This window comes from Ascaphus truei, chromosome 5, assembly GCF_040206685.1.
Source record: "Ascaphus truei isolate aAscTru1 chromosome 5, aAscTru1.hap1, whole genome shotgun sequence".
In the NCBI taxonomy this organism is placed as follows: Eukaryota; Metazoa; Chordata; class Amphibia; order Anura; family Ascaphidae; genus Ascaphus; species Ascaphus truei.
In genome coordinates, this window is record NC_134487.1 from 164918644 (window position 1) to 164939845 (window position 21202).

Consider the following 21202-nt stretch of genomic DNA (forward strand, 5'->3'; position numbering starts at 1 on the left):
GCAGTATTGCAGCCAGCGGGAATAAAATGCTTCAATCCCTGCTTGGAAAATAACTCAATGTACTCGGGCAGAAAACAGTCACAAACCTCAATACACCCGGGTATACCCGAATTCGTGGGACTAGCCAAGCTCGAATAAAGTGTGTCGCCAGTGTACAGGGCTTTTGGGTAGTGACTGTTCACGGACAGGGCTTGTGCCCACTGACACATGTGAGCAAGTTGGTAGACACTGCACAAGTGATGGTTGGTCTGTTTCATGTGTGTCTTGTTTTGTTTTTGTCGCCTCCTTTGTAGGTGTCTGCTGCTGAATTTGTACAGATGGCAGCGGTAGGATGTCATCAGGAACCTGCACAGCAATGTCTGCTACTTGACCGGTAACATTTGGGCCTGGTGAATGAATATCAGATGAATGTGGTGAAAACTGACCTGCATGAACAGATCCTGGCTGGGAGTTGTTGAATTGTGGTACATTAGTCATTCTCCAGTAATTAGCTTGTGTTTGCTGAACAACTAATGCTTCGAATGAGGTGTTGATTTTTTGCAACTGTTTAGGCACTTCAATGAAGACTCTGTGGAGATGTGCCAATTGTGAAACTGTTTCTTCCTGCAGTGCAATTATCCTTTCCAGCAGTGTCATCAGGTCAGAATGGCGACGATTTTCTGCTTCCACAATTTTTCCCTCAGAAGCTACAATTGCATCATATGTGGTATTTGCTGGACGTTTTGGCGGTAAAACAGTTTCAATTGGAACCTCTTCATGGTCACTTGCTTGTATTTGTGTGTCTATGGCGGCGGCGGCGGCGGCGGCATCATCATCATCATCATCATCATCATCAAAATCCTCTTCATCATGTTCTACAAATAAATGTACACATTATTAAATGGCATGTTAATCTCTGCTGTGTTACTATGTAATTGTACTGTGTCATAAGTAACAACTAACATGTTTCCATACGTTTTATAACCTCACATTAAAAACTACCTTGACTTAAGAATAATGTTTGGACTCAGTATGAAATATGAGTGAATGAAAACTTGCTGTAAACTCACAACTCCTACATGATAGTTAACATCACTAACACAATACAAGTTGCCTTACACTTCATTTTCACTGACACTAAGTAATCCTATTTAAAGAAGATGTGCAAAACAAATAATGAACATGACAACATAACATATAGAAGAGCACATATTATATGGCCACCAACTGATACACTCACCTTCTGGGTGTGTTGAGCTGGCTGACCCAGGTGAAGACACTTGTTCAGTCTCAGGTGACACATGTCCTTCAGGGGCAACTATATATAACAATAACATAAGTTTTACATTTACATGTGTAAATATTGAACAAACAGTTATTGTATGTTCTGTATTTATGAGTACCTAACAGCATCATTTCCTTAACCCAAAATGTGTGTGTGAAAGTGAACATAAATAGTTGTAATAACAATGTGCATGCCTGTGTACTTAGAACTTTTGAGTTCCCTAACATAAAACATACTATGTTCCTTCAGTAATGCGTGAGGATAAATAGATAAAATTTGTACATAAAAATCATATGTTGTGTAGTGATATCAGTATCATAATGTACATAACTATCATGAGATGACCATTCACAATGGTTATCATGAAGGTGGTCATATTGCAAAAAGTGTTGTTTTTGGTAGAGGATATGTGTGGTACATAAATATAAGATATGGCACACCTGAATGTGGCTGTCACTCAACAAGACAAGACATGCAGTGTGTGATAATGTGTCGTAGATAGTAGTTCAACTATAGATATGAGTGAACTAATGTGTGACGTACGCTTTGATAAGTAATGAGTTGTTGGGGCATTTAGTAGCTAAAGTGAAGCTTTCAAATGAGTGTGATTAACTTCAGTTGTGCTAGTCAGGTTGTAAGAACGGTATTCCCTTCCCCAAAAAGCCTAATCAGCCACACCTTTCAATTACTTGAAACAGGTGAAAATGGTGTGAACTAAGTTGACCCTAAAATGAGGCTGTAATTAGTGTGTGTGCTGAACCCCACCCCCTCTGTTGAAGTGTATGCTGTGATGAGATATTAATTGCAGCTGCTTTAACACAATGGTAGATGAGCTAAATAGTCGTGTGCAGTTTTTAAGTTATGAAAACAATGACATAAAATATGATACGTGTGCCTCATTATGCTGTCTGTATATGACTTAAAGCAAAAATGGACCTTTTCATAAACAACTATAGATGTGTTAGTGCAAGTGATGTTTGTAGGCCGTTGCATGCAATATATTTGATGCATGCTTAAAATAGGCAGTAATGTCATGTTTGTCGGAGTAAAATAAATAAAATACACAATAATATTATACATATTTCTGTTCTGTACCTGTAGCTACTAATAATTTCTCATTAGCATCTGTTACACATGTGTACTACCCTGTTGTTCCCCATCTTCGCCCACCATCAATTGCTTCCACTGCAGCAATGCATTTTGGGAATTCACATGTAAATGAGCACGCAATGGCACGTGCTATATTAGTTACTGCTTTTAGTAGGACTACAACATATATGTCTATTTTGAGATATATATATATACAGAATCAGACATATACATATATAGATGCAGGTATGCTTATATTGTGAAGACAGTATAAAAAGCAGTGTAACTATGCAAAATAACTGTAAGCAACGACACGCCTAGTACAGTAATATTTCTCACCTGGTGGAAATTGTGAGGGGTAAATTCCTATATCACGGTCACCAGGTAAGCCTTCCACGACGACGGGAAGTAATTTTGCCCGAAGCAGCTCCTCCAATGGACTTAATATGAGACGTTGTGGTGTGGGCCCACCTCCAGTGCCAGTAGCATGCACGCGTTGGTGTTGTATTTTCTTTTTCAATTTGGACCTAATATCATCAAATCTCTTGTGACAATTCCGCTTGTCCCTCACATGATTCCCACACGCATTGACACCAATGACTATTGTGTCCCACATTTCTTTTCTGCTTGCTGAACTTGTCCGCCCTTGAAAAACATATAAAATATATGAGGTAAATGAATAATAATAGAAGCACCAGTTTCCTACACTGCTAGCTGTTCCAAGAGATAGCAAACATGCTGTTTTAGGTGTAATATGTGAAGCACATGAGCATTCACTACTAAACCTATACATGTAAGCAAGGTTGCATTCATATTGTATGCAGTTATGGCAAATTGACCGCCTGTGTTTAGTTGTCCTTGTAAGGCATGATAAAAAGCTGTGTTTCCAGACTAATTAACATAGAAAGATATTCTGAACCCATATTTGCATATGAACAAAACTCAGATGACCTAGGATCACATGTATTTGAATAATAAATGTAAAGGTACACTTACCTAGTAAATGTCCATATATACTGTCATAGTGCTCCAGAATGCCAGTGACAAGAGCTGTATTTTCCTGGTCATTGAAGCGAGGATTACGTGGCTTCTCCACACGTTTCTTCCGAGCAGGTTTAGGGTCAGAGCTTGGCTGGTGCTGACTGGACTCTCCTTCTTCCAATGGAAGAGCCTCCAAAAGCTGCCCACCAGCAAGCACGCCACCACCATCCACCCCATCAGCAACTGCGCCACCAGCAGCACTCACAGCACCAGCACTCCCACTCCTAGCACCAGCACTCCCACTCCTAGCACCAGCACTCCCACTCCTAGCAACAGCACTCCCACTCCCAGCAACAGCACTCCCACTCCCAGCAACAACACTCCCACTCACAGCAACAGCACTCCCACTCACAGCAACAGCACTCCCACTCACACCAACAGCACTCCCAGCAACAGCACTCCCACTCCCAGCAACAGCACTCCCACTCCCAGCACCAGCACTCCCACTCCCAGCAACACCACTCGGTGCACCAGCAACATCACTCCCCTGAACAGTACGTTCACTCCGACGCGTACTCGCACGAGTAGCACTCCCACTCCCACCAGCATCACTCTTCCCACGCTTTGCGGGCATACTTCCAGCACTCACAAAAAACAGACAACTAATGTACAGCCAATCACACGAAACACTTCCACATATAAAACAAGACAAAGATGTAAACAAAACAACAATGGACAAAGCTCACCCAATACACAACAAGTCTCTCCGTCAATATGCAAATGTTCAATCAGCCAGCTCTGTGCGTCTCTCTCTCTCTCACTCCCAACAACACAGAGAATGATTAGCAGTACACGTTGCCTTTAAATATGGCGCGCAATCCAAAACATGCTTGTTTCGCCTGATTCAGCAAGATTTGTGATTGGGCAACCTATCAGCACCCCGCCACGCACGCCGATACACCTGTGTGTGATCGGATAATCATCGTGAGAGTGGGCGGATTTGTTTTCGGGTTGATTTTGAATGTATTCGGCACTTACTGCATACGGAGAGGAAAAATCGCCATTAACATGACTAATCGGTAAGCTTGCCGATTTCACTTAATCGACGCTTACTGCATGAGGCCCTATGTCAGCAACCTTCGCTGGCGAATACTGGAGTGCACCACCAGATCTATCAAGACACCTAAACGACTTTTCAACACTCCAAATGTCCTCTCGATCACCGAGCGTGTGGATTTGTGTACAGCATTATATTGTTCCTCTGCAGTGGTTTGAGTATTACCCGGTGGGGTCAGAAGCCAAGGCCGGCTTCCATATCCTGAGTCGCCTATAAGACAGTCAAATGACATAAAGGTTAATATATGTAACAATATTCAAAACATTGTCTATTGCCATTTCCTTGTACATGAGAGTGAATAATATACAACACATGCCCTAACAATGAAATCCTCCTTATCTAAGATGACGCTGCATGACATGGATTAGATATAGAAGTTCACAAAAGTTAAGTATTTGTGGTTACTTACAATATTTGCAACACATAATGAAACATAAAACTCTACATTAAATGTAGTTGTAAGTGCAGTTTCTGTAACATTGACTGACCCAATAGCCAACCGTCCTGGAATTCCCCCGCTTCAAATTTACAGAAGACTAATGAGTTCTTCAGAATATGGGAATCATGGCAGGCACCTGGGAAGTGGGCTACCACACTCAGAATTTTCATGTATGCGTCACATACGACCTGCACATTTTGGGAGTGGTAATGTTTCCTGTTCCGGAAATCCCTCTCCTCTTCACGTAGCGGGGTCAGCGCAACATGTGTGCAATCAATAGCACCCATCACATTGGGTAGCCCAGGTACATTATAAAATGCAGTCTTCAGTGCCTGCCACTCTATCTGCTCGCTAGGAAAATGTATGTAATCAGTAGCGCGTCGAGTCAGTGCACAGAGAAACTGGCTAAAGGCCCGCGAGAATGCTGACTGCGAGACCCCGCCACTATGCCCACAGTTGTCTGAAATGACCCTGAAGCAAGAAAATGTAATGAGCTCAGCATTTTAACAAGACCAGGCACTGCATGACTCCTTTCTGTTGTTGGCTCTAAATCTTCTCTTAAAACTTCATAGAGTTCCAAGATAGCCACTGAGCTCAATCAGTAGCGGCTGATAACCTCATCCTCAGTCAAGCCCTCTAGGGAGGTTCTTTGCCTAAAATGGTGGGGGGCTATGTGTCTCACAACATGGATCTCCCTCTCTCTCCTCTCTCTCCTCTCTCTCCTCTCTCTCCTCTCTCTCCTCTCTCTCCTCTCTCTCCTCTCTCTAATAAGTCACATGATTGTAAATGATGACACGTGTGTTGGATAGTATTGTGAACATATGAATTGTAGTCATTCTAAAATTCATTGTACTTTAATTCAGATGTGTTACACACATAATGAAATGTGATGTCATCATCAATTAGACAGCATTCGAGAATCCACAGTGAAACCGATGCTGCGACCCAATATGAGTAATTGCCATAAAATAATAACTCAATCATTACATTTGTATGTAACATGTTGAGTCATGAACGTGTTACATCACAAGAAGTAATGGTTTGGTTGTATAAAGGTGTGTCAGAAGGATGGATTATTGACAAGATGGTTGTTTGGTGATGACAGGAGTATTGCCCTTTAAATTAACCCCCTGCTAACGTTTGCTGGACCACTATAAAATGTAGAAGATACATGTAATTCAATTGATATAAATTTAAAATCAAACATGTGTTCTCCTTTAATTTCAATTATTGATTATCATCTCCGGGGGATACAGATATGTTCACGCCAAAATCCGTGAACACCCAGACAGCTTCGAGGACCACCCCTGTACCCCTCTGAGTGCTAAATAAATGTACTTTCTTTCTCCATCTGAATGTATGTTAAAAGGTGAAATGCAGTATTATCCATATGTGGAGAATATTATTTTTTAACAATACCATACTGTATGTGTTATGGGGTTATATTAATTTGTAAGGATACTTGTATTTGGGGCTGGCACACGATTGCTACCGCATGCCAACGGGGAACCCCGTACACCCACGGACCCCCGAACAACCCCGGGACCCTCGCGAGGTCAGCCGGGGACACCCCCCTACCTGTTGTATGTGTTTTGCGCATGCAAAAATGTAAAGCAACACATTTTCAGCTTTTTTTGCGTCTACCTTGAGCTGACGTGTTCTGTTGAACGCAACTTTTGCGTACGCTAAGGTTGCGTAGCTTAGTGCATCCCGCATAAGGGCAGAATTTAACGCAAACAGGGTAACGAACGAACAAAGTTGGATTCCCCAAAAAAGTCACTTTTAGAACGCAAAGTGCCTGTTTGCGTGGCTTAGTGCATCGTGTTCAGCGCAACATCAAGTTCTAAGAGCACTTTGCGTCCTAAAAGCGACTTAACGGAGCTTAGTGCATGACCCCCATAATGTATGAACATAGATTAGAACATTAAAATTGTGTTTAAGCAAAACATTTCTGTAGATTTACTGGTCTATTATTAAAACATTGTTTTAAAAAATCCAAATTTCATTGAGGTATCAAAATAAGAAAAATTTGTATTAAAAATGGGAAGCCTTTAATAACAAGGTTTCCAGGATTTGTAGTGCAGCAATTTTTTTTATCCAATTTGCATTATATATTATTTAACATAATTCACAATGACTTTTTTTAAAGCATAAATGGGTTTAATGTAGTTATAAAATTAATCTTTCTTTAACCATTTACAGAGATGTAAAATGACGTGAAATTCCTCACAGTAAAAATGATCTCATATTGTAAATAGTCTAATAAACGTTCAGTATTCACTCTGCAAGATTAGAAGCTGCAACAGTTACATCTGTCATTCTACATGTACTTTGAGTATTACACATCATGTGTTTCATAATAATTGAGTAAATACTATTTTCTAGTTAACCTTTTTTTCATTTTGATCACATTACTGCAAATACCTGAATGTCATGAGATGAAGAAAAAACATCAGAGGTTTGAATTTCATTGTGAGCTTAGCTGGTACGTACTGTAGCTGTTCTACCAACCTAACTCATATTTATTTGTTGCAGTAATCAATTACTATTTAACACCAAGTGGCCAGCATGGATAAAAAGATGAGGATTTCTATATAGAAATACATTTTCGTTGCACATAGCTATCACTGCACCAGAAAAGTTTTAAAACACCTTTAGTTTTGCCACTGATTATATATATATTGGTAATGTAGAGGAACAATATTTTAGCACTACATTTAACACTGACCAAATATTGTTAGCCAATTCATAAACATTATAAAGCAGATTGATATCACTGCTGAGAAGTACATGTACAGTGGCGGCCGACCTGAGTCTAAAACGGCTAGATCCTCGGCTCTCAGATAATCCCGGTTAGGTGCGTTTTTTTGTTTTTTTTGCCCGGAGTGAATTGCGTTATTTTAGCGCTCATGATATTAGCATTTTATTCTCACTGTCTGCAATACTGCAATGCCGTGTAAAAACTCAGGGGGGCGTTTGCGAGCTGTTGTCTTGGAAGTCTAATACCTTCGCGGTTCAACCTACGTCAGTACACAGTCTGTGTGTGCGTGCGCAGTAATTGTAAATTTGCATATTTAAAGTATACTGTACATGCATTTGCAGTGCTGTACTGTACAGTATGTATCATTTGAAAATTATTGAAACGCATAGGCGTGTACAGTACTTTAACAGTGTCACATTTCGGCATATACAGCGCTCTCCCCTAGCTCAGTATAATTTACTGCACTGCACTGCAGGTTATTTCAACTTCTTTTCTTCTCTACAATGCAGTACATCTCTCCCACACCATTCCTTTGAACATTTGTCTGGTTTCAATCACATTCCTGCTTGACAGCAGGTGATGACTGCGCATGCGCCTGTAACTTCGCCCACCACTGCTTGCTTGATTGAGTGACCAAAAAAAAAAAAAAACATTTTTATTCTAATTTTTTTTTTTTCCTCCACAAGCCTGCAAAAAACATCTTGATACTGTATTACGATATTCAATCTGTGTTGTAGCTTTTGACTGCGACCCTGTGCGTTTGACTGCACATGGTTGATTTGTGTGCTTTTTACATACTGTATTTGGGGGTGTAGGGATCATATTATTATGATGAACTGCCTTTTGAAATTAAAGTACAGTATGTCATTATCTTTGAACTTCATGCAGCTGTACCCTGCAGCCCCCTCCCCCACGAACACACACAAGGCTCGCTCATAGCCGAGCTAAAAAGCCTCACTGCGCCTGCGTGTAATCCACTTTGAGATGGGAGCTAGCTGATTACTGCGCATGACTCACCTAACCCCCCCTCCACAGAGTCATTAATTTTCTGAAGCTAATCACTGTGTTCTTAATCCGTCCATGCCGAGCTAAAAAACCTCACTGTGCCTGCGTGTAATCCTCTTTGAGATGGGAGCTACGTATCTGATTACTGCGCATGTCTCACCCAACCCCCCCCCCAACCCTTTGAGGCTTTGTTTACAGTAACACTTTGGAAAATCCCTTCTCGAATTTGAAATGTAAATCTGATTTGCACAGCATTGTGAGAATTGAGAGTTAAAAAAACCATTGTCAATGATTATGATTAGCAGGAATAAATAAATATTTATCTTACCAGGAACAAAAAAAATAAATATAAAACGCTTGCCATTGTGTTTTTAATCATTACCTAGCAGAGCATCAATCACCTCTCTATGCGCCTGTGTGTACTCTAATCCTCTTTCGGATGGGAGCTAGTTGATTACTGCGCATGTGCATGTAACTTCACCCACCACTGCTTGCTTGAGTGAGTGCCCCTCCAAAAAAAATTTTTATTATAATTTGTTAACTGTTATGTTATCCACAAGCCTGCAAAAACAATATTGATATTACGATATTCAATCTGTGCTGTAGCTTTTGACTGCGACCCTGTGCGTTTGACTGCACATGGTTGATTTGTGTGCTTTTTATGTACTGTATTTGGGGGTGTAGGTATCAAATTATTATGATGATCTGCCTTTTGAAATTACTGTACTCTACTCTATGTAATTTCTTTGAACTGCTGAACAGCTAATCCTTCATGCAACCCCCTCCCCCAAGCACACACAAACTCTTATCGACAGACACCTCCACAGAGTCATTCATTTTCTGAAGCTAGTCATTGTGTTTTTAATCTGTCCCTAGCCGAGCGTCAATCACCTCACTGCGCCTGCATGTAATCCTCTTTGATATGGGAGCTAGCTGATTACTGCGCATGACTCACCCAACCCCCCCTCCCCCCAACCCTTTGCGGCATTGTTTACGGTAACGCTTTGGAAAGTCCCTTCTCGAATTTGAAATGTAAATCTGATTTGCACAGCATTGTGAGAATTGAGAGTTAAAAAAACCATTAACTGATTCATGTTGTTTTGTCATTCATTCTTTTTCTTTGGTGTACTGTAGGTGTGTGGGGGGGGGGGGTGGGTTGTTGTCAATGATTATGATTAGCCGGAATGTAAATAAATATTTATTTTATTTTATCAGGAACCAAAAAATACAAATATGAAAATAATCATGAATAATACATAATTTAGTCTTTATTAAGTTCTTCTGGCAGATTGAAATTGGATAAACATTTATAAAACATTTAGAAAACATGGAAAAACATGAATAATGCACACTTATAATAATAGTATTTAATAATATATAATTTATAATATATATATATACAGTATAGTAATATATATTTTTCCGTCTTTATCTTCTTCCTCATTCTGTGTACAGTACAGTACTTCATTGAGAGAGGAGAGGTTTTGTGTACATCATTACTGCTGTTTATATACAGTACTGTACACTTGATTGTACAAACAGATTAGAATGCACACAACACCCCCCGTTCCCCCCAAGGCCATCCCTTTTTCCTGAAAATACAAGAAAACGAAAAATTAGTGCAGTTATGTGCGTACTGTATTATGGCATTGTGTGATGTGTAGTACTAGATGGCTGTTGCTGCTTTCTCTGGAAAGAAAAAAAAATGAGCAGTTAGGTGCATACTGTATTATGGCATTGTGTACTGTATAGCTACTCCACATTGGACTATAGTAGGCAGTTACTGTAGTGCTGTCAAACTAGTCTACTGTATACTGGAACTATTGTTTACTCTGACTACTGTTAAATACTATGTAACCAGATGGCAAGTGCTGCTCTCTCTGAAAAGAAAAAAATTGAGCAGTTACTGTACTGAAGGTGCATACCGTATTATGGCATTATGGCATTGTGTATACAGTTAGTACTGTCAAACTAGTCTATACTGTAACTACTGTATACTCTGACTATTAGGAAAGAAAAGATCTGTGCCATACTTACCTGTATCATACTGTACTTACAATACTACAGTACAGTACTACTGTCCTGATGCTTGCCCATTACGCACGATCACAATGGGCAACACAGTCGCAATATGGTCTATATATTTATTGCAGCGTTCCACGGGGAGTACATCATTCCAAAAACTCATTATGCCTTTCGCTAACTCATCCTTTTTGGAGGGTTTCACCACTTTCCGGATATGGTCCTTCAGCTGATGCCAGACCATTTCGATCGGATTGAAGTCTGGCAATCTGTCATTGGACAAAAAGGACAATTAGGTTAAGAGATACAGTACACAATAAAAACAGTGGGGAAAAAAATGAGACACGGTCTACTGCACTTACTCCGCTGGCGTCTTCACCCAGTTGATACCGCGCTCAAGGATATGCGCTGTTGACGTGGTGTGCTTTGGATCGTTGTCCTGGTAGAAGCGGTGACCACCGGGGAACTCATGTGTGATGTATTGCCCTATCTCAGGGACAATGTTGTCTTGGAAGAAAGCTTTGTTCATGATTCCTATAATAAGAAAAGAAAAGTGCTCAAAAAACTGAACAATAGTACAGTGCAGTGCATACAGTAAGGCTACACTAGTAAAGTACAGTGCATAAGGCTACATTATATTTGATATATTTTACCTTCAAAGATGACAATGCATCCTGGTTCACGCCTAGAGATGGCACCCCACACATGCAGCTTGACGGGGTGTTTTGGCCGTCGCTTCATAGATATGCGACCTTTTTTGTGTAATGCAAAGGTTGCAAATCTCTCCAGCGACACAGTAGACTCGTCTGTGAAGATGCAATCCTGGAAAGTTTCCGTACTGTCGATCCATGCCTGGGCCTGGACCACTCTTTAGATTTTGTTTGCGTCCCTTACTGTATCATGGGGTACACTTTGTAATGACAAGGAATAAATAATTTTAGCGGTACAGTACAGTTTCCTAAACAACACTTTTACCTCCTGTACTGTCCAGTACTAACCTCACACGTCCATATTTCCATCCAATGCTGCGTCTCATCTTCTTTATGCTGGTCTCGGATACAGTGAGATTGTGATTTTCCTGCAGAGTTTATTTGACCCTTAATGCACTCTTCTCATAATTCTCCTCACTTATTTTGTCCACCAGAAGGGTTGTGTCCCTAAAATGTATAGAAAAACAATCTGGTAAGTTACAGTGCAGTAAGCCACAAGCACAGCATTACAGTATTACAGCACAGTTCTACAGTATGAATATGCAGCAATATAAAAAATATATACTGTATACAGTACTATTGTAATATAAATATAAATTGAAATAACCAAAATATATATACTGTTGTAATATAAATATAAAAAATATATACTGTTGTAATATAAATATAAAATATATATATACTGTTGTAATATAAATATAAAAAAATTATATACTGTTGTACTGCTGCGGCAGAGTTTATTCGAGCATTTGCCCGTTCTCTGCCGCAGCAGTAGCCTGGCGCGCGCCCGAGAGTGACGGGCGCGCGCCGAAGCAGCGGAAGAGCGCCCTCCGATCGGGGCGCTCTCCCTACCGCTGCCGGGTCCGCCGGGTCCCCCGGAGCCCCCTGCCGCTGTCCCGCGATCGCGGGACACCAGGGCTCCCTCGGGGAGCCCCTGGACGCGCGTGCAGGGGGCGCACGCTCCCGATGACGCGTGACCGCGCGTCTATGACGCGCGGCATGCCGAGGGGCGGCCACTAGCAAGCCGGGAGATTTCCCGGCTTGCGGTACCGACCACACTCGGATAAAGTGTGTCGGTACTGTAATATAAAAATAAATATACAAAATATATGTACTGTTGTAATATAAATATAAAAAATATATATACTGTTGTAATATAAATATAAATATTCAAAATATATATACTGTTGTAATATAAATATAAATCTAAAAAATATATATACTGTTGTAATATAAATATAAAAAATATATAAACTGTTGTAATATAAATATAAATATAAAAAATATATATACTGTTGTAATATAAATCTACCGAAATAACAAAAATATTAGATACAGTACTGTAGATCTACAGTACAATATTTTATATAAAAAAATTTTTAAGTTGTATAAATATACTTACGCGTTAGTTACCCTTGGTGCCCTTTTGCGTTCTCTGTTTTTTCCGTGTGCATGATAGCACACGGTGGTTGCTGAAGTAGCTAACCAGCGTTGGATAGCAGCAATTCGGTGTCCGCTCGTGTACATCTCCTTAATTCGCATGCTGAGATCCTTTGAAATCTTTTTAACAGGCATTGCTGCTAGTAGAAAGAAATACAAACACAAGAATGTATATTCGATGTTTAGTCGATGTGTATTCAATGTGCAGTGAATCCACAAAATGGATGGTGTATTTATACGGTAATGACTCACATTAGAGTATGCCCACTTTCAACACGTGTACCTCGCCGCCATGCATAAAAGATTACACACTTTGCATAGCCCATCACTCGATGATCTTTATCTGAACTTGCCCTTGTCCAGATACTGCATTGTGCCATCTGCTTCCATGGATCAACCCCGATTCTACGGACGCAGGAACCCACTCGCCTCTGCCGTGCCTGTCATGCAGAAAAAGCGAAAGGCGGTTGCCGTTTCCACGCCAAGGCCAAAGCGACAGGCTAAGACCAATAAAGAAAACCTTCTGCTGACCCCAAAGGCTAAGCGTTTTAATAGACGTCAGCCTTATTATGTCAAGAAGAAATACGGTGATGTACTCTCAACGCAAAACAAATGGCAGCCAACCCATCGAACCCGCAGACCACTTCCTCCCATACGCTTCGACGACTCTGCCGCCGCTGTCCCGGAAATCTTCACCCCGTCTTCTCCCCTCCTCGTCCTCGACGCTGCCGCCGCCCTCCCGGAAACCGACGCCGCTGCCGCTGGTGCCTCTGAAATCCACGGGTCACTTTCTCCTTTGCGCTTAGACGACTCTGCTTCTCACCCGGAAATCCAGAGGTCACTTTCTCCATCCCTCTTCGACGACGCTGCCGCTTCTCCTCTACCGGATATCCACAGGTCACCTCCTCCACCCTTCTTCGACGACGCTGCTGCTTCTCTCCATGGAACCCCCATCTCATCTTCCGTGGCACCCATCCACCCAGATGTCCACACGCCATGCACAATAAGCAGTTCGTTAGACCGGATGCTGAATGGGATAAGTGTGGATATCCCCGTGGACTCCACTATGCTGACAAAGATAGATTTGCTTCTGGAGACCATGCTAAATATGGAGCAACGGATGCTACATATGGATCAACGGATGGATCGACGGATGGAGAAGATAGAGGCTGACATAGCGGGGATACATAATTTGCTCTGTGTTCATGCCCCTGTTTCCCCGACGCCGGAGCAGGAGGGTGGCATGGATGTGATGAATGGGAGCATCGACACCCTTCCATCACCAAGCGCACCCCCTCAACCAGAAGATTTAGTGTACATGTATGCCGTTGAGGAGGACATGACAAACCCATCAAGACCATGCCAGGAGACAACACGGTGACCAAGACCGGAGGAAAGCTTCCTCCCAGGCAACCTACCATCGCCCACCGCCACAAGCACACCCGCTCACAGAAGACCTACATTCTCTAGCATCGCTACGGTGCCCAACATCACCCTGTGCGATCTGCCACCGGCACTCAGGGAGAAGTATAGGGTGATGAGTGCTGGTGCACCCCACAAGTATGCCTTGTTCATTTTTAAGCACCATGTGCCCTACTCGTTGTACTGCGACTGGGCCTTCAAAGTGAACTACGAAGGAAATCGCGTAAAAAAGGCGCTTCCTGACAATTTAAGAAAGACCATTCTGGAGGAATTGCGGCGCTTTTATTCAATTACAGATCCTGTAATGAAAGGCGTTCGAGACTGCATTAATGGCGTTTTGCACCATGCAAGGCATCGGCCATGGAAGGACAATCTGGTGGGGTACGCATTTGAGTGAGTGTTCAACTGTTGAAAATGTTTGGTAATGTTTTTTTCCAGTCCCCAAGGGCCGCAAACAGGCCCGGTTTTCAAGGTTGTCCTGAAAACCGGGCCTGTTTGCGGCCCTCGAGGACTGTAGTGGTGCAGGCCTGACTGACTGTTCTGCACACCATCCCACTGTAAATGTTTTGACTTGCCGTTCTTTAATAAAGGTGATGTTGCGTTTTGAATATTTTATGAATAAAGATTTTTTTTTAAAACATGTAAGACCATACTGTTGTGCTGTACTGTACTGTACATGTTTTGACCTGCTGTACTTAAATAAAGGAGATGTTGTGTGTTTTAACTTGTATTAATAAATAAATGTTTGTATTTACTGTACACAATACCTGCACAATTCCAGTCCCCGAGGGCCGCAAACAGGCCCGGTTTCCAAGGTTGTCCTGAAAACCGGGCCTGTTTGCGGCCCTCGAGGACTGTAGTTGTGCAGGCCTGACTAACTGTTCTGCACACCATCCCACTGCAAATGTTTTGACTTGCCGTTCTTGTGTAAAGGAGATGTTGCGTTTTGTATATTTTATGAATAAAGATTTTTTTTTATAACATGTGACTGTAAACCGTACTGACTGACTGTAAATGTTTTAACTTTCTGTAAATAAATGTTTTCGCTAGCAGTAAACCATACACCTGTTGATGTTCCGAATTGCTGTGCACTTAATGTTTTTACATTGTACAGTATTCGTAAATAAATGTTTTTAGTAGCAGTAAACCATACACCTGTTGATGTTTTGAATTACTGTGCACTGAATGTTTTTACATTGTACAGTATTTGTAAATAAATGTTTTTGTACTTACTCCACCAATAAAAGAACATGTTGATTTGTTTTAAATTGTTCCATTGGCTCCTTTGATACTGTAACAAATTACAGTGTTTCTAGAATGTACACTACTGTCCAGGCATACTGTACTGTATACTGTAGGCATGCTCAGTACAAGAGTATTTAAAAAAATAGAAGACACATACTGTACTGTACTGTATGTACTGGTACTGTATAGAAGACACATACTGTATGTACTGTAATACATGTAGAATAAATGCATACTTTTTATTTTTGGGGTTTATTACACAGTATATTGTATATAAAAAAGTATTGTATACTGTACGGTCAGAAAACATCAGCATACTGTTTCAGGTACAGTATTCTATCCTAATCAATAACAACGGCCACTAAACTGTAGACTCCGGTACGTGGTTTTTTAAATCCGATTCAGCAATGTGCAGGCATTGTTACACAAAGCGATATTATCCATCGAAATCCCTCCATTAGCCGTTTTCTTTTCTGAGGAAAAACAAAAAGAAAAGTTTTACTGTAATGGTCAGTCCCCTAAAGAAGTTCCCACCCAGTCCCACCAATAATTTTCTCGGGGGGCGTCTCCTGTTCACATGTGCATGCGCCTACCGTCGATGTGATGACACGCATATGCGTTTCAAGAAGGTTCCAATGCGCATACGCCTAGCGTTCCACCAATTGTTCAGTATCTGCAGTACTGTAGAAGCCGCTCAGCCAATGATATTGCTTACAGGAGAATCGCTTGACTTTTGAATCGCACTGATATTGATATTTTCAAAATAAAATAAATAAACAAAAATAAATACTGCAACATTACTCACCATAGAATTTCCCATTCAGCTGGCGCCGGCGCCGGGCCACTGCCAGTCCAGTATTCTTGATCATACACGTTGATAGTTGGCAGCAGGACTACTACATCAGTCAGCTGATGAGGCTGGAAATCGCTTAGGTACATGCAAGCTTGATCGAAACTGCACGTGAAATCCAGCTCAGGCTTGCTGGACAGACAGCAAGGGTTGTCACCGATTTTGGGACCGTTATTGGAAGCCGGTGCTGGTGCTGGCGCATTGCTTGGCAGCGACTGTCGTTTCTTAGTTGGTTTTAACACGACCTTTCGCCTTTTGCCGTCTGCATGATCATAGATACAGGAAAAAGCCGGTGATACACACCAATACCCTCCAATAAATTGTGGATCAATACGATAAAAACATGGATCGCTACATAACCTTTTCCTTATTGCACGCTTCCACACATGAGGAGCTGGCGAAAATTTGTAAAAGTCATAGTTTTCGATAAAATACTGATAAATTTGAACAACTGTTGCCATCTTATCATCTGTTGCATTAATCGCGGCCCATATCAAATATGCGTAAGTTCTGTCGGGTTTTTGGAAAACGGGCTGTACTTGAACACTCATGGAGGCGGGTCTCTGGAAAATAACAGAAACTGGTCTTTGTCTTTCTTTAATATGAAAAGCCTAAATTGATACATTATTGTAACCTCTTCCTTCAGTCTCAAGGCCAATTTACAATAGCACACTGTGGTATCTTTTTTAAACGAAACACCTGCAAGTCGACACATTACTGAAGCGCATGCGTATTACAATTCATGAATATCTGCCATCTGGCAGACACGTGAAGAATTGCAACCTATTACATCCGAACCATTCTCAATAAACGCATCAACCGCGTGTCAACCGCGTGTCAACCGCGCATGACCCGCGCTTGACCCATGACTGAGAACGCAAAATGAATGCGGCATGCTCCCGGTGAAGTGCATCGCATTTGAGAAAAAAGCCAGGAAAAAAGCGGCGATGTGTTAGAATAAAATGAGCAACAGCAGTAGGGCTACTTTTAGCAAGGACCTCACATGACCAGTGGAGCAAACCTCAAAACACTGCTTTTGTAGCTAAAAATATGTTTAGTGCTTTCACTGTATGATACTGGAACATTTCTGTTCAAAGAAAAATGTAGATATTGCATTGTTGAAAGAGCTGACCAAATGCCTCATCCATACCACACGCAGCACTTATCACCTGAGATCTGACTCCAAAAGACAGGTTCCTCAAAAGAATCCGGTAGTTCCTCCTCCTATTACCATGCATGTTGCAGGGTACATGCAACCACACATGCGGGTTCTCTTGATAAGGCTTTTTTATTGAGCCTTAAAAAAATACAACACACAAAAACAAAATAGCTTCTCTTCAGCATACAAAAACAAAATAGCTTCTCTTCAACATAGAAAACAAGGCTGCTTCTGTTCAGCATGCAGGACACAGATAGTTCATCAAACATGTACTTTGCAAACAGACCTTATAGCAGAAATCTCTTCAGCCTTTCAGTCCTGTCTCCTGACCAGCTAGCTTGCATGTGTGTACAGCCTATGGGTTTTAAAACACCTTCATTATGCAGCTGGGGTCAGTCTAATTAAGCAGCCCTTCTCCACTGAAACTTAACCGCGTCACTGCTGCACTGCAAGCCCATACATAGGTTTGTCAGGTACTGTATATGGCTGGTGACGTTCATTCACCCTGTCGTCACAGTGCACCGCACCAGAGACTCTCAAAGCCACCTCCAGTTGAAGTTCTTTCAAGAATTCAGCTGTCCCACATTTTTATCTTGTCTGAAACTGTTACATATGCCTAGGAAAAAGATAGGTGTTCCTTGCACTCAACAAAGTAGTAAATGATATTTCAACACTACGTTGTATCAAAAAAATGAATTGTATTGACAATGAAACAATTTAAGAATATATATACATAGACAGATACGGCATGAATACACATATCTAGGAAAAATGATATACAAATATATGTTAGCTTAACCGGCACATGGGGAAGGGTGGTGAATGGGACAAAGGGGAAATATATTTTTTCCTAGATATGTGTATTCATGCGTATCTATCTGTGTATATATATATTCTTAAATTGTTTCATTTTCAATACAATTCATTTTTTTATACAAGTGTTAAAAGTCAGTAAATATATAAGTTAGTAAATGTCATTGACTACTTTTATTGAGTGATGGAAACACCTAGCTTTTTCCTGTATTAGTACTGTGAAGGCTCAGGGCCCCTCCCTTTGTTCCCTTGCACCTTACATACTTTATTTTCCATTTTCTCTTTACATCTGGAGTGATGTCTACAATGCCATACTTTTTGTTACATACACTCATAACATATATTATCTCTAACTGTCCATGAAATTTCTGGAAATATAATGTGTAACCCTGTTCATTTATTATAACCATGTATTGCCAGCATAACTATGTGCCCAGGACATACTTGAAAATCAGAGCTACAGTAACTCTCAATGTATTATTTCCTGGTAAAACATTACAGTATATAATGAATACATAAAGAAGAAAACAATCATAAAAATTGACATTTTTAAGACGACCAGCATGTCTACTAAAAACAACAATTTTGCGGATAATTATTTTGAGAGCTATTTTTGTTTTGCTTTCTATTTCTATTTAGTGAATCAATGAGAAATTTGAGAAAGAGAAATCACAGTGTAAAAATATATTTGTCAGATAGGTCAGTCAACTATTAATCTTTAGAATCCACATACTGTAGCTGCTGTTTATTAAGCGTAAAATTCTGTGTGTGCCTAGATATTAAGTTGAAAGCATATCCATTGTACAACATTAGCTCTTTTGTTGCTTCATGCACGAGTTGTTACAGTGACCCTAATGCCTATTTTATTAGGTGTTTCATTAATTGAATGTGTGAATGGACAGTAAAGGAGCTTTTAGACACTGACAAAATTCATCTCATACTACATTCTAGTTAAATCAGAGAGAACATATTTTGCATCTACGACTTGAAATCCATACAACATTGTAGGTTTGTGTGTCCATGTTAAAGTATAGAATTTTAAACCAAGGAAGTAATTCAGGCAAAATCAATGTAATTTAACTCTATAGTTGATGAAGGGGATACAATAATAGAGCCATAGTTTTCTGGTTTCATGGATCTATTTGAATAATGTATAAATCTACACTATATTACTGTGTTCAAATGAGTACACAACTTTTAGCAAAAGCATGACATAAATCAAAGGATGTAGAACATCAATGCAATTAAATCATGACTACCACACATTTGTTGTAGCACAACAAGACTTAGCCACATGTACATGTTCTCTGTTAAAGTAAAAATAGAAAAGAAAAGAAAATACCTAAGTTGTTCTAACACGATGTTCCATTCCATGGTCCAGACTGTAAAGTCAGCAAAACAAAATAAATTATGTATGGAGGGTTCTCCATTAATTCCAAAGCTGCATTTACTGAGCAATGTTATTAAAGTTAATTACCTGCCCCCTCATGCTAAATATATATCAATGCCTCTGTTCGCATACATGTGGGGTATGTCATGCAAATGAACCATAAGTCATACAAATTAGGGTTGAATGGATTGTAGTTTGAACAATTTAAAATGGCTTTAGTATTCATTATAAATGATAAGCTTGAAAGTAATTTTTAGGACCTCCATATGAGTCTTTGGTGCCATCAGCGCCCACACTTAAGCCACAACGTTCATCTTGTTTCCTGGCAATCCTTTGCTCACATCTGCCCACACAGGCTGCAGGGTCCACCTCAGTCACTGACATCCTGTCTATAAAGAGACAGGACTTCCTCCTCTTCACCCTGCCTTGTTCCCAGCCTGTGACCCCGACCTTGCTTCTCTGCCGACTGCCTCGACCCCAGCCTACGACCCCAATTATTCTATTCTCAATTCAGGACTCTATATCTCGGTTCAGGTCAGTGATCTATATCCTACATCAGCCTTGTGGGTCACTTCCTGTTTAGAGACGAGCATCGTTAGGCTCTGGCAAGACATGGACTCCACTTAGGTAGTGAAGGTTAAGGGAATCTTCTAGGAAACCATAAGAATTTTCTTTCGGACCAAACCCAGCAACTAGCCTTAATCTCCTCTTTTTGAGCACCATTCTTCCAGATTTGAAACCACTCAGTCACCTTTTGGAGGTCAGTGACACCCCGGATGGGTATCCTCTGCCTCAACGTTGCTGCTCCAGGTCTGTCAGGATGTGCACACCTTGAGGCAATACGCTATTGATTTCTGGACCAAAGCTGCCAGGACAGGTTGGAATATCCTTGCTCTAGGAGCCATCTTCTGGCACAGCCTATCTGAGCGTATGATAGATAATCTGACTCATCGTGACAGTTGAAATAGAAGCTGTGGGGGGAATGTTCTCCAAGTTGTGTGTTGTGTGTTAACAAAAAAGTGATAGCATCAATCAAAAAAGTGCAAAGTGTAGTGGGTAAATTAGATAAGTGGAGAAAATGTTGTATAGCCGACAATCCTTGTTCATGTACAATAATGCTGTACAGGGACATAACGTCCATGGTTACGACCGCCTTTAATCACTCCTTATTGCAAATCGCTCCGTCAGCCGTTCCACCAACCCAAAGCCATGGGAATAAATGGTATGCCGTCCCTGTGCGTGCTCCAAATGCATCAATGAAAGTTGCAGATAGAGAAAATTTGGGCACTGCAATCACTGGATGTCGAGGCTGATATTGGATAATAAAGTTTTATTTTATTGAGGCATGATAGCCAAATCTAAAAAGCACAGAGTATCCATATCATGCCTCAATAAAATAATACTTTATTATCCAATATCAGCCTCGACATCCAATGATTGCTGTGCCCAAATTTTCTCTATCTACAACTTAGGTAGAACACTCGCGGTGGATAAT

At 40.8% G+C, this 21202-nt stretch overlaps 1 protein-coding gene across 1 annotated transcript; it reads right to left on the reverse strand.

Annotated features, from left to right (window-relative positions):
• Positions 1-614: 614 nt before the first annotated feature.
• On the reverse strand, positions 615-20091 carry LOC142494692 (uncharacterized). Its single transcript, XM_075599124.1, has 6 exons — positions 19968-20091; positions 4535-4661; positions 3350-3741; positions 2693-2998; positions 1220-1297; positions 615-619 (listed from the first exon to the last, which is right to left on the reverse strand). Exons 1-6 carry the CDS (start codon positions 20089-20091, stop codon positions 615-617), a joined length of 1032 nt encoding a protein of 343 aa, XP_075455239.1.
• Positions 20092-21202: the final 1111 nt, after the last annotated feature.

Bases quoted from the DNA above. Each gene is read 5' to 3' on its own strand.
- LOC142494692 (XM_075599124.1), bottom strand. From the start codon at position 20,091: ATGTCAGTGACTGAGGTGGACCCTGCAGCCTGTGTGGGCAGATGTGAG. The intron at 2,999-3,349 runs GTAAGTGTACCT...ATGTTTTTCAAG, and splicing joins TATATATGGACATTTACTAG to GGCGGACAAGTTCAGCAAGC. The intron at 1,298-2,692 runs GTGAGAAATATT...TGTTATATATAG, and splicing joins CCCCTCACAATTTCCACCAG to TTGCCCCTGAAGGACATGTG.